The sequence below is a fragment of the Quercus lobata genome, chromosome 4 (genome assembly GCF_001633185.2).
Source record: "Quercus lobata isolate SW786 chromosome 4, ValleyOak3.0 Primary Assembly, whole genome shotgun sequence".
Classification (NCBI taxonomy): Eukaryota; Viridiplantae; Streptophyta; class Magnoliopsida; order Fagales; family Fagaceae; genus Quercus; species Quercus lobata.
This window is the reverse complement of record NC_044907.1, coordinates 36,647,367-36,661,329: the sequence shown is the minus strand read 5'-3', so window position 1 is coordinate 36,661,329 and position 13,963 is coordinate 36,647,367. Positions and strand designations below refer to the sequence as shown.

Below are 13,963 nucleotides of genomic sequence, written 5' to 3'. Positions count from 1 at the left end.
TGGGCTGTTGAGGACAGGTTAGTAGTGAAGTGAAACTTTTGGTTCGAAAAGGCCTGCTTGTGAATCATGTAATTTGGGTAAGGGACATAATAACAAGACGTAACATCCAACTTAAATAAATAGAAAAAAAATGTTAAACTACAGCTCTTATGCTGTGATTTGGGCTAAAGCTGAAGAACTGGAAGAGATCAAACAACATACGGTTCTAGAGCTACTAGACATGAATCTTCAGCAAACAAGAATATAAAGTTGATTTGGAAGAACCGTTACTACTCTCTTAAAATCAATTAATGTACATGTAATGTGAAAAATGTATAAATGTTTTAGTAACTCAACATAATGAAGTGATTCCATGGTATATAAAAACAAATATGGACATGTATGAACAATTTTATCATGAATAGGATAGGATTTGAGTTCTCCTCCCCACCCCCCCCCCCCCCCCCCCCCTCCTCTCCCTCCCCCTTCCCCTTTTATGCTATTTATGATTGACTATATCTACTACACATTTAGGTTTTCCTCAATTTTTCACTTTTTTTAAATTGTGTGGAAAGGAAAAAATGAAAAAGAAAAAAGCAATCAATATATGTTTTGGGGAGGAAAAACTTGTAATGGTTGCTTCTCATATATGAGTTTAGTGATTATTAAAATATAAATCGTTATAGCTTTGTTTAATAGTGTTCTTATGTGATAAAATGGAAGAAAAAGCTTTTATAAATTGCTCATTAACTTCTCCAAAAATGCAAAATAATGTTAGCTTTCATAAAAAATAATCAAGATTCAATTTCATGTTCTAATAAAAATTATACTTTCTCCAATTTTTTATTGTTGCACCTTAAAAATGCTAACCAAGTGACACTGGGGCCATGGGTCATGAAAGAGGTTGACCCCCATTTTTGTTTTGATGCATATCTCACTATATTCTAACATATTAAAAATATCTTTCCATATATAATAAATTGGAAGTAAAATGCAATATGTTTCCTTGCAAAAAAAAAAAAAAACTTACAAAAAATCAAGATGTAGAATTCTTTACTTACATAATATATATTATATATTCCAATGTAATCACATTATTTTGAGATGGGTTTAAGACTATTACTTATAAGTCTCAACTACAATTCTCATTTTTCACATTAGAAAAAAAATTATGTCAAAATTTTTTTGCACATTGAGCCAGTTTGTGATTAGTGATGTTAATATTAGGCTTATTAGCATCATTCTTCGCAGTTAGTTCCCTATTGTTTCACTGTTAACATCAGCTCCTATTTAGTTCAAGTATTCATATGAATTGAACAATTGTGGCAGTGGGCCTCTCTTTTTTTCTTTCTTTTGTCAAGGTCACGTGAAAAAAAGGCAGTGAAAAAGTTAGCAAAAGAGTTTGAAACACATGTAATAAGTTATGTTCTGGTTAACGTGTGCCATAAGAGCACGTTAATAAATTTCTATTTGAAAAAATTTTATTCAAAATTGAAAAAGTTGTTAAATTTTTTTTAATTTTTAGTAAAATTTTTTTTAAAAATATATACTATTGTCTGCTTTTAGAGCACACATTAGTAAAATCTATAAGTTATATATCACAAGAAACTCAAGTTCTATAAACTTTAAGGGGTCGTTTGATATATGTGTTTAAATATATGTTTTCAGTTTTTAAACAACATTACACGTATTTCATACACTTTTTCACCCACATGTATTTTCAAAAAATACAAACAACGTTACTAGAACAACGTTACCAAACGGCCACTAAGAAACTCGATTTTTCTAAACTCGAGTTCTATGTCAAACTCGAGTTTCAAAAAAGTAAGTGCTACATATTTATTAAACAGTGGTAAAATATTAGTAATTTCAAAAAATAATAGTATTTGCCTATTTTTGCCCGCATCAACATGCAAAAGTTGTTTTTCAAGTTTGTATAAAAATAATGGAATGAACCTTACCTTCGTGTACACTAATTTTTTTATTTTTTTTAGAAACGAAGCTAATTGTTAACTCATGACTTAAATCATGAGTCAAAGCTTCAATTGGATACGAAGGTGCATGGAAAATTTTGCATAGCACCGTACCAAACTTTTCTATTATTGTGGGAGCCTCTTACCAATGAATATCTAGGTAAATTCTTTTACCCTCCACTAATTTTTCAAATATTTAATAAAGAGAAATATATGTTCATAATATTAATTTTTACAACAAATTCTAAGTGGTAGGTTGTTATTAGCTATTTTTTGTGGTAAGAAAGTAATTTTAGTAGGAGTTTAAATTATAACCAGTAACAACAAACTATCTAAGATTTGTAATGAAAATATTGTGTAAGTTGCATTTCTCTTTAACAAATTCTCTAAAAGTTTTGTAACTTAATTAATACTTTCTTATGAAACATGTTGGTCTAAGTGGTACATCTTCAACTTCAAATGTCTTGAAAGTTGGGGATAGAGGTTCAAGATGCAACAACTAGTATTTAGTAGATATTCTAAGCATTAATAAAGAAAAAAAAAATACACTTTATGGTATTATAGCAAAAGGTATGTGGTTTAAATACCCCAACTTCAATATCAAATCAATACAATAAATAAATAAATAAACTCATGAGTTCTATTAGAGCATTCGCACTAACTCATATAAAATAATGTAAAGCCTAAAGAATCCAAAAAATCACAAACATCATATCATGAACTGGTTATGCAAAATGAAATTTTGTTATAATGCTTGTGCAAATAAACAAGTTGCAGTAGATTAAGCAAAATAATTTTTTTATTATTTCTTTTCATTTCTAGAGGACCAAAAAAAAAAATGAATGATAGTTGTTGTGCATGAAAAGAAAAAAAAAATTGATATTTTAATGAAATAAAGTATATAATAAACAAGCAAATATGATTGTAATGAAGGAGCCACAGTTTCATGGATGCTATTTGTTGACTCATCACTCATGAGTCATATGTTATCGTTTCAATTGGATATGAAGGTGCATGGAACATCCATACCAAACTTGACCATTATTAATTGTTGGGAGCATCTTACTATTGAATAAGGTCTTCTACCCTAATTTAGGAAGACAAAATTCTTCTACCTGAATAGCTTTTCAAATATTTAATAAATTTTTTATTGCCAAGAACCTTTGAGCTCAAGTTATACCAAGTGTAATCTTGCTTGAGTAAGACTTGAGCCCAAAATTTTTAAATAAAGGGAGTAAATTTTGGGCCATGTCAAACCTGGAGTCTAGACGAGAAATCAAAGATTCATCAATCTCCTATCCATCATCCCTGCTCAAAGATCCCTCCCATGTAGATAATCTCTAACAAAAAAACAACTAAAGGTTTGTGTGGGCTTTTTTGCTTTGCAATTATCATCAACTAGCAATGGGCCCGTGTGATGTGCTGATAATGATGTAATCTACTATGTGAGAAGATTATATAGAATAATCAAAATATTTTAAAGTAACAACATGACATTGTGTTGCAATAATATGAAGATGTTTTTGTTTAATTAGTGATGTAATACAAAATTAAGGCGATGAAGAATATAGACTATAGAGTAAATGTCATATAAATTAGAAATTAGTTATTATGTGGTGTAACTAATAAGTTGATTGTTTGTTTAATCATAGTTTTTATTTCTTCAATGCATTGAAGTTAGTATAAATTTTTTGTAATATCATGTTAATGTTTAGTTGGGTTATGGAAATATCATAGAAAATTTATGATCAATGTCACATTTATGTTATTGAAGTATGATAGTGGTGTCATTTTCTCCATTGTACAATGATTTTGCACATGCTCCTCACTCCTCACAATGTCTCACCTCCATAGCCTATGAACAAGTTTTACATACATAAAAGAAAATTGGGCTCACAACAATTGAGGCGTCTTCTTCTTTCTCTACCATTATTTTTTTTAGAAATCTTAAATTAGCAAGGGTGAAAAGAATTATTTTGATTTTTTTTTTTTATTGATTTTTGAGCTATGGCTGGAGAGACTTCATGGAATTTAGAGCTTAAGGTCTTTTGGAGGAAGGAAATCTTGGTTTGTATTTTTTTTTTTTTTTTCATGTATTTGCATGTATATATTTATTTCTATAATTGCCATTGTAATACTAAATACTAATAGTAGTGACCTTAAAGATATTGCCGTAAGAGCATTCATATCAGGCTATTCACTATGAGTTCCTTCACTAGTGAGAAGACTTCTGAGATCAGCATATGGTTGTGTTGGGTTGTGGGTCTATAGGCTATGCTGAGTTGTGTGTTGTGGTTGTGAAAATTTGGGATTAAAAATGTGAATGAGAGGAAATAATATTTAATTATAATAGTGATAAGAGTATTGAGGCTGATAAATCTTTATTAAAAAAAAAGAAAAAACAAAAAAAAGAAGAAGAAAGTAATTAAACTTGAAATAGTAGTGTTTTTGAGTTAGTTTGGCTAAAAATTTGAGGTTAATGTGAGTGCTAACAGTTTCATGGCCGCCTTGCATGAATGATTGCAAGTTTTTCATAATTGTGAAAATTTGATTGCTTTTTTTTATTATTATTATATTTTAGAGCTTTCAGTCTACTTTAGCAGGTTCTTCATTCTTCTGGTGTCTCAATTACTTGTTAAGATTTTATGTCTTGTTGTTTGTTAGATAACTCATTTGAGTTGTGATATTTTGTTGTCACTCCATTTATATATACAAGCTACACGTAATATACTTTTTTTTTTTTTTTTTAGAAATAATTATAACATACTGCTAACCCCGCAGTTCGAACCTTTTCCCCCCTAGATCCTAAGCACTTTGTACATGGGGTGGTTCCAATTCAGCTATAAGGCATTTGGCTACACGTAATATACTTTTGTTTTCTTTCTATCTTGATGATTAATTTGCCTTTTTTTTTTAATCGAATTATTGCACCAATTCATTTTCCTATCTGATCATAAAACATTTAACAAATACAATATTGCACGGTCCATTTGATCCTCAAACTCTATTCGATAGATCTGGAAATCTTCATATAGAGGAGGAGATGGTGGCAGGCACACCCCACCACATGGTCCTGCAACAACTACAACTACATCAACTACACCAGTTGGAGGAGGGGCTGCTATAATGCCACTGCCTTCAGCGTCAGTTTTTGGGCAGGTACAATTATCTGTATCGGCACAAGTTCCTATTGCTTAATTCTGGCCACCTCTCGGTATGGTGTACTGTGAGTTTCGTAGGGTTGACTGCAACACTCTGGAAATCCTAGAGTAGCATAATAATAAAAAGAGACATAAAAAGAATTCTTAAAGACATGACGAGTTGTAGAGACACAGCAAAGTCAGAACCTCACAGTAGAAAGTGTAAATGCCCAATTCTGAATTGAAATAAGGAGTTTTTTGGCCTGAAAAAGTTGAGGAATTTGAAAAACAAACCCATCCAGAAAATATAAATTGTGAAACTGTTACTGATGACAATAGAAAGGAAACAGAGCGACATAATGAGGTGGTAGGGACTTCTAATGTTTTGGCAGTTGAACCTGAGAGGATTTGCTACTTGGGGGCATGGTTTCAAGTGAAAGATGAGGGGGCAAGTATAAGAGAACTTGTGAAGGATCTAAAAGGCCGTTTGATCCCTACAAACCATAACAGGTGGTTCTTTCAATGTCAAGTGTGACTCACAGATTGTTTTTAATAGTCATGTGATTGGTAAAAGTACTTGGAAAATCTAAAGCAGTTTCATGGCCATAGTTCCTTGTCTGGAGAAGCAGGACTGCAAGCTCTTTACCTATCTAACTTGGACACTCCATTAGAGCATCAGGATCAATTCTTCAAACTCGGTATCAACAAGGCTTAGAGACTCAATGATCTGGAGATATATCTGAAGCTGGGATCCAAGATACTGGTATGACAAAAGTCAGAAGTCAGCTGCAACCTTTAACACCAGAATCAGAAGCCCCAGTAATTTTAAGTGTTGACACCAAAACTGAGGATGGAAATTCAGTGTGTAAAGGAGGCAGCTCACCCTCAGGTAACTCAATCGTGGGCTCGTGGCACCATTGGATGATCAAGAAATGTTGTCCGACCAAGTTGTACGTGCTAGTTGCACCTATGACCCATTCCAGTTAGGGAAGAAGTTTTATGTTTTCTTTTGGTTCCCCTCAAAAGAAAGAAAAAAAAATTATGAAGAAAAGTAAATCAAACAGTAATGAACTACTTTGCTGAGGTTTGCACTTTGATATGTTAAACTCCTCGCTTGTTATTGTGAATATTTGATATAAAAAATCGCCTCATCGGATTACATTATTTTTAGGAAGTTGTCATTGATCTATTATTTATTTAAAGTTCACTTTGAAGTATGAAGCATTTTATAAAGCAAGCTTTCATCACTTAATCTTTCCATATATATGAAATTTGTCTTGTAAAATTAGAATCTGGCTTCAACTATAAAGGAAATTGTATGTCTCAAGGCCCTGGCCCCGAGACCTGCCAATTGACTAGAATGTAACCCATCTTGCATCTTGGTGGAGTCGGTCAGTACATTCAACAACTTAGAATTTGACCCCCTTCTTGTTTTTAATATGCTGATCTTAGACCTTTCAAATGTTTTTTTAAATGTTTTTAGGACTAGTGATAGAGGAGTCCCAGGATTTGCAAAACGCACCTTAATCTTACGAGTGATTTGAGTTGTAGCCTTGCTAAGATGGTTCGTGCTTTGTCGGAGGATCAGAGGTTGTGGACGAGGTTCGCTTGTTTGGGACAATTTTTTCGGCGGAAGAGAGAAATTCAGTTCTGGGCGTTAAGAGAAAAGGTTAAGACCCTAATCTGTGGGGCTTGGGCTTATTGATGTTTTTAAGTTCACCAGCTTTTTTGGGCCTCTGAATCACTAAACGATGAGAAAGGTTGAGCCTGTCAAAATAAGAACAGTAACACTAACAATGAAGACAAACAGAGAGGTGGGAATAAATGGGTACTTTAGAGAGAAAGTATAGAAACACGCCGAGCTCTACACCCAAATTCACAATATGGTTAATTGTTACTTTTGTGATTAGTGTATCCAAAATTTTTTTTTTCATTAAGTTCTTGTGTGGGTCACATGTATAAATGCCGAATTCTAATAAAAAAATGACACTCAAGCAAGTTGTGAAATTGAGTATAAATTTAGGTGTGGTGTAGTCATAGGTGATTTGATGTATACTGTGTGGTGTGCTTTTTGTTCAACTTAATACTAGAGTGGAGGTTAAATATGTAGTGCATGCCTCATAGCTGACAAATTAGAGAGGCAAATATCCTTGATTTTAGCCTTAATCAAGGATATAATGATGGTCCTTGATTTTTAGATTAATCAAAGGTGAATATACATGGAAGATATATTATACATGGTCCTTGATTTTAGATTAATCAAAGGAGAATATATATGGAAGATATATTATACATTAACATCTCTCCTCAAAGAGGTGGCATTGAACATGTCATTTGGAATTCGAAAAGATCTTGATATTTTATACACTAATGGACCCAATAAAAGAAAAAAAAAATGCCACAACAGAACATAGTTGTTGGCCGTGTCTCAAATAACACTACAATGTAAGGACAATTAAGAACCAACAAATGTGATAATAATTTTGTTGCCAATGTATGATTTTTTATGATATGTCTATATAATGTAAACATCACATGCTTGCCTTTCAGGCATTTCTATAGGGGAATCTTCTATGAAGTATATAAACCAACATTCTATTTGCATATACAATGTAATTATACATATATATATATATAAAAGAACAATGTAAAACAATTGTAAAATGTGTTTTCTACCGGTTTCCTACTAATGTAGTTAGGATTTGGTAAAGTTGTAAGTTGTTTTTGTGTTGATATAGAATGGGAAAATAAACCTTTGGTTCCAAATGACTGGCCGTTGTGGATGATATTATTTGGATAGGAGGGATGAAATGAAGAGAGTATCCCACCTAAATAATTTAAAAATTCTTAAAATTACAGCTATTATTAAAAATAGACACAAAATCCAATACCCACAAACAACAAATTTTCAATTTTGCTTAAAAACCACTCACTATTTGAATGAAAATTAGCAGTAATTATATTCTTGATGAAGTGATAAATTATTTAAGAAAAAAAAAAAAAAAACGAATGCTGGAGTGTTATATGTATACAGCGATTTTATAGTAACAAGTGAAAACCACTCCTGATATATATATAAGTAAAATAAAATAGTGAAAACCACTCCTACACATAGGTGCATCTCAAATTCCCAATTGTTCACAAAGTTGTTTAACTGTACTAACTGCAACTTTGTCTGGGGCTCTTTAAATATTTAAAAAGAAAAAGAAAAATGAAAACCTTCCAATTTATCAAAGATTATTTAATAAGACCTTATAAAACATGACTAATAGACTATGAAGCACGGGTGCGTTTCGGGACTAGGGTGCGGGACTCGGCAATTTTTGAAAAAGGTGGGTGTGGATGCGGCAGGACTCGACGATTAAAAAATTATTAAAAATATTTTTACAATATATGTTTAATATATTGCTAAGCATACTTTTTTACATTATATAAACAAATACCAAATTTAAGAGTAATAGTAAATAATAATTAAAACATGATGTTCATAAATTAAATACAATCCACAAGATTGAAACTAAAACATTCCATGATGTTCGGAAATTAGAATACAACTCATAAGTTTGAAACTAAAACAAAATAAAAGATAATCAACAAGACAATCAAACACAAAGATCATCATCCTCAAGATCAATAGCTTCACTTCGAACTTCACTTTCACTAGTAGTAGCACTAGTGTTAACATTCCCAATAACTATGGTCTCCAACTCTGGCTCATCAAGTGTAAGAGCTGCATTCTCAAGAATTCCAGCTCCTCCATGCATGTCGCTCTCATTCCAAGAATCTCCTGCAATATCACACATCTTTGTTGCTGTATGTATGTACTCTTCATTGCGCCTTGACAAGAGTCGAAGATTAGAATGCACATATACCAAATCCTCAGCGCGTGCAGGAGCCATTTTGTTTCTCTTTTTAAGGAATGAACGAATTTGTATGTGCTCCAATTTCTCTCAACACATGAGGATGAGCAAGGTTGTCCAAGAAGTTTAAGGGCAAGGGTTTGAAGAGTTGGAAATGCGGAGCCATGATATTGCCACCAAACCAAAGGTAGTAAGGTCCACCTATCTGTCAAGGCACTTGGTGAAGGAAACCTCCCTCCTGAAAATTTAGCAAACTCAAACTTCACCACCGTTAAGTCATTCTCATATTCAAAGTATCACTCCAAACACTTGCTTCTTTCCATAGAAATTTCATGATCCCAATGTGAAGGGATGCGTTTTGGATTCTCCGAAAGCCATTCAATGGAGTAATACCTAGTTAAAGAATAAAAAACAAATATAAATGAAACGTGTGTTTTACTAAAAGGGTGAACTAAGGAAAATAGATAATAAATGTACTTACTTAGGATTTAAGGAATGAGCCAAACAATGTAGTGGTGTACAATTTTTAATCCATCGATCAATGAGTATATCATACACCACACCCCAAAATAAGCTATATTGATCATCTTCCAAGCCTTCATGCCGATATATTACTGCCTTCACCTTCTCTATCATTGAATCCCACATCTCATACACAAGATGAAGACAAGGCTTATCTGTGTCGGCTATTCGTAGCATATCATAAATGGGTGCTGTGAATTCAAGGATATAATCAATATTATCCCACCAGAGATCACTTAAAATCATATCTTTCACCTTTTAAACTTTTCCAACATCATCCTCCCTATAAGAAGCCCATTTGTCACTAATAGCCATGGCTTGAAGGCATCTTTTTATCAACTTCAACATTTTCAACATTACAACCACCGAAGCAAATCTAGTATCAGCAACTTGGAGCAATTTTAATGGACAAAATTCATTAAACATTGCCAACCTCATTGAATGGTTCATGATAAAAACACGTATGAAGGATGCATCATCAGCAACATGTGTAATCCAACTACATTCCTCATATGTAACTTCATTCTTTTCAGTATTTTTTGCTGCACAAATATTCTTCAAAACTAGATTGAGAGTGTGGACAACACAAGGTGTCCAAAATATTTTAGGATATTCACCCTCAATAAGAGCTCCAGCAGACTTCATCACATTAGCATTATCAGTGATGACTTGGACAACTTTTTCATGTCCAATTTCTTTTATAGCATCCTTCAACACCTCAGCAATGTAATGCTTGTCTTTGAACTCACCTGACTCATCAATTGCCTTTATAAACACTGGACCCCCATCTGATACAACCATAATATTAATAAGAGGTCTCCTTTGTGGATCTAACCATCCATCAGAAACTATACTTACACCATTTTCAAGCCAAGAGTCCTTAATTGGTTTCAAAAGTCTTTCAACATGAGCTCTTTCTTTTTGCAAAAGTGTTGTTCTCAAGGCATTGTATCCAGGAGGAAGATAACCCGGAATGCTATGAGTAGCAGCAAATGCATAAGAACTACGATAATGTGGGTTCCTTGCAAAGTTAAACGGAAGCTCACCGGTGTAAAACATCCTAGCAATTCTGCTATCCAAATCATGTCTAGCATTATTCTGGAATGCTTTCTTCAAAGTAGTATTCATAGTCACCTTCCTCCTCTTAGCATCAACCGGATTTGTACTATGACTACTATCACTCCCTTCCTGTCTCCGAAATGGGGAAATAAGTATCTCACGGCTTGGGGGAGGTGGGGGTAAGGGAATTTGACTTCTCTGTTCTTTCTCTAACTTATTATTCTCAACTTGATCATGCATTCGCTGCATTTCCAATCTATGGCTCTTTGACACCTTAACGCATGCTCTAATACCTTTGCCAGAAATTTGTAATAAATGAGTCTTAACCCTAGAATAGGATCCCATAAGAACTATATCACAATAGTTACACTTAAAGTATGTGTTTCCACCTGATTTAACAGATGCACCAGCTGGTTTTTCTACTTTAGTCACATACTGCAAAAGAGGAGATTCATCATTTGACACTTCTTGTGAACTTTCTGTGCTATTAACTTCGTCCATTGCAAATTCAATAGATTCAATTTCACCTACAAATAATAACTATTAACTAAATAAATTAATGATAAATCAAACCAAGTTGACAGCAAAAAAACACTGCAACCAGGTTCACAGCAAAAAAACACAGAACCACAGAACCGAAAAAACCCTTTTAACTCCCATAAATAACCTACAAATAATAACTATTAACTAAATAAATTAATGATAAATCAAACCAAGTTCACAACAAAAAAAAAAACACAGCAACCAGGTTTACAGCAAAAAACACAGAACCACAGAACCGAAAAAACCCTTTAACTCCCACAAATCACAGGTTAACAAAACCCTTTAACTCCCACAATAACCGAAAAAATAAGTAAAAAAACACAGCAAGCAGTCAAGCACACAAATTTTCAGATTCACAAATTTATTTCTAAGCAATTTGAAAGAGAGAAATCATAAAAAACAAAGAGTAAAAATTCAAGAAAAGAGAAGAGAGAGCACACCTGAAGGCTGAAGCAAAGCACACAGCACTCGCAGAGAGCTCAGAGCACAGAGAAGAGAGATGAGGGACAGAGCACACAGTCGCACAGAGAAGGGAGATGAGGGACGGAGTGAGAGAGGGTGTTTGGAGTTTTGGACGAAGTGAGAGTGTTTGAGAGAGTCTTAGGTATTTAGGTTAAGTCCAAACGGTGCGTTTTGCACCTTTTTTTTTTTTTTTTTTTTTTTTTTTTTTTTTTTTTTTTTTTTTTGAATTTCGGCCTGACTCGGCCGTTTCGGCTTGAACCGGCCATTTCGGCGATTTCGGCCGATACGGCCCGAGTCGGCTCGATTTGAGCCGCGTCAGCGCGAGTCGAGAACAGCCACATGGCACGACGCGGCACGGACGCGCGGTCTGCGGCGTCCCTCCCACGTCACCACGTCTCACCGCGTCGGATGCAGGTGCAATGGGTCCGGAGCTGCGTCCGTGCATCCCAGCTAATAGAAGGTGGCAAGCACTAGCAGTCACCTTCTTCTGTAGCAAGAATCTAAGCCCAAAGGCAACCAAATTGCGGCAAACTTATAAATGCCAACACAGAGCAAGGGAGTTCAAACAAAGACTATCACCAAGAATTAAGAACCTTTTATCTAAATACAGAGTCAAGCAAACACAAGTTACACAACATAAAGCTCTATAAAAAACAATAGTTCTTGAACCTCCTTGAGCAATCACACAATACCTACTTCTGAGCATATTAGACCTCCATGAATTTCCTATTTCTATGCAATAAAGATGGAAAATTTCATAATAGCATTCAAACTTCTTCCCCTCCAGTATTTGAATGCTATTATGAAATTTTCCCTTATCGTGAGCTATTATGAAATTTAGGGATGTTAAGGGATGTTAAAAATCATGAATAAAAATTCAATTCAAGCATTAAGGGATGTTAAAAATCATGAATAAAAATTTAGCACTGTACATCATACACATGCTTTTATGTGTACTGTAAAACAAAATGATACCAAAGGAAATAACATATTATTAATCTCACTTGCATCACACTTACATATAGCTCACTAATGACTTCACTTCTTATCCATATAGCCCAGTTGCTGTAACACAAGACTTTCCATGATAGTAGTTATAGTTGAGCCTCCTTGAATTGGAATATCAAGAATCTTCTCATGTAAAGTTTCTGGGTCAAGTGAAACATTGCGTCGCTGTAATTTGCTACCATAGGGTCGAGCCTGGACTCTCTTTTGAACTAAAAGGCCAGATTCCCCTTGAACTCCATTAGATATTGTGGTAGCAGTTTCTGTTCATCAGGGAGAGGCATCTCTGCAAATTTATCATTATTGACATCAAATGATACAATCATGTTTTGAACTCCATTAGATATTGTGGTAGTAATTTCTGTTCATCAGGGAGAGGTAGCTCTGCAAAAAACAATAGTTCTTGAACCTCCTCAAGCAATCACACAATACCTTCTTCTGAGCATATTAGACCTCCATGAATTTCTTATTTCTATGCAATAAAGATGGAAAATTTCATAATAGCATTCAAACTTCTTCCCCTCCAGTATTTGAATGCTATTATGATTTTTAACATCCCTTACTGTGAGCTATACACAATAATGCTTTATTAGTATATCCCAACCAATGCAAAGCCCCACTAACAAATGTGGTAGATGTAGACGTAACAAAATAAGACTCGATATTGTTGAGTCTCAATGAGATTCCAATCTTTTTCCAAGAGTTTGAGCTGAGTGTATAAACCACAGCCTCAATGTCCGCTTCAAATGCACACAAGGAAGAGAACTTTACAACCTCATAGTCATTCGTGTCAGTCTGATAAGCAAATCCAGTAGCAACCCAATCATAATGGCAAAATGCCACATCACCGACTCCCTTAACATACGGTTGAGATTAAACCATAATGCCACATCACTCTTCTCTATTAACATGGTCTTTTGCGTTGTTGAGGCTTATTTACCAAACTATTTTGTTATGTGACGAATTTTGAAACAATTTTGCTGTGATTCCAGTTTCAAGCAGTAAAGCGATCCTTAAAAAAAATCTGCACTTATAGACTCGAGTTCCATTTTGATTCGAAACTGATTACATAACAAACAGTTTGGTAAATAAGCTTACCAGGTAAAAAAAGCCTGGTATTTTGGCTAGGGCGAAGATTGTTAAACAGTGTTACACACACCGTGTGAATAGATTTTCCCCATTTGGGTACACAACAAATTGAGGTCTCATCTTCTTTCACTTTTTTGGCTAGGACTAGTAAAAAGAATTTGCAAGTAGTCATAACCACACATTAAAAAGTGAAAATTCCCAATTCTGACTTGAAACAAGGAGTTTTTTGCCCTGAAAAAGTTGAGGAATTTGCAAAACAAACCCCTCCAGAAAATCTAAATTTTGAAACTGTTATTGATGACAATAGAAAGGAAATAGAGCTGCATAAAGA

General features: G+C 34.0%; 2 protein-coding genes across 2 annotated transcripts in view; both read right to left on the bottom strand.

The window, feature by feature from the left end:
- Positions 1-13,963, bottom strand: part of LOC115987958 (TMV resistance protein N-like) — a 67,865-nt gene that overhangs the window by 22,010 nt on the left and 31,892 nt on the right. The window lies entirely within an intron of this gene.
- Positions 9,733-11,034, bottom strand: LOC115985118. The gene has a single exon (XM_031108086.1). The coding sequence runs from the start codon at positions 11,032-11,034 to the stop codon at positions 9,733-9,735; it is 1,302 nt and encodes a 433-aa protein (XP_030963946.1).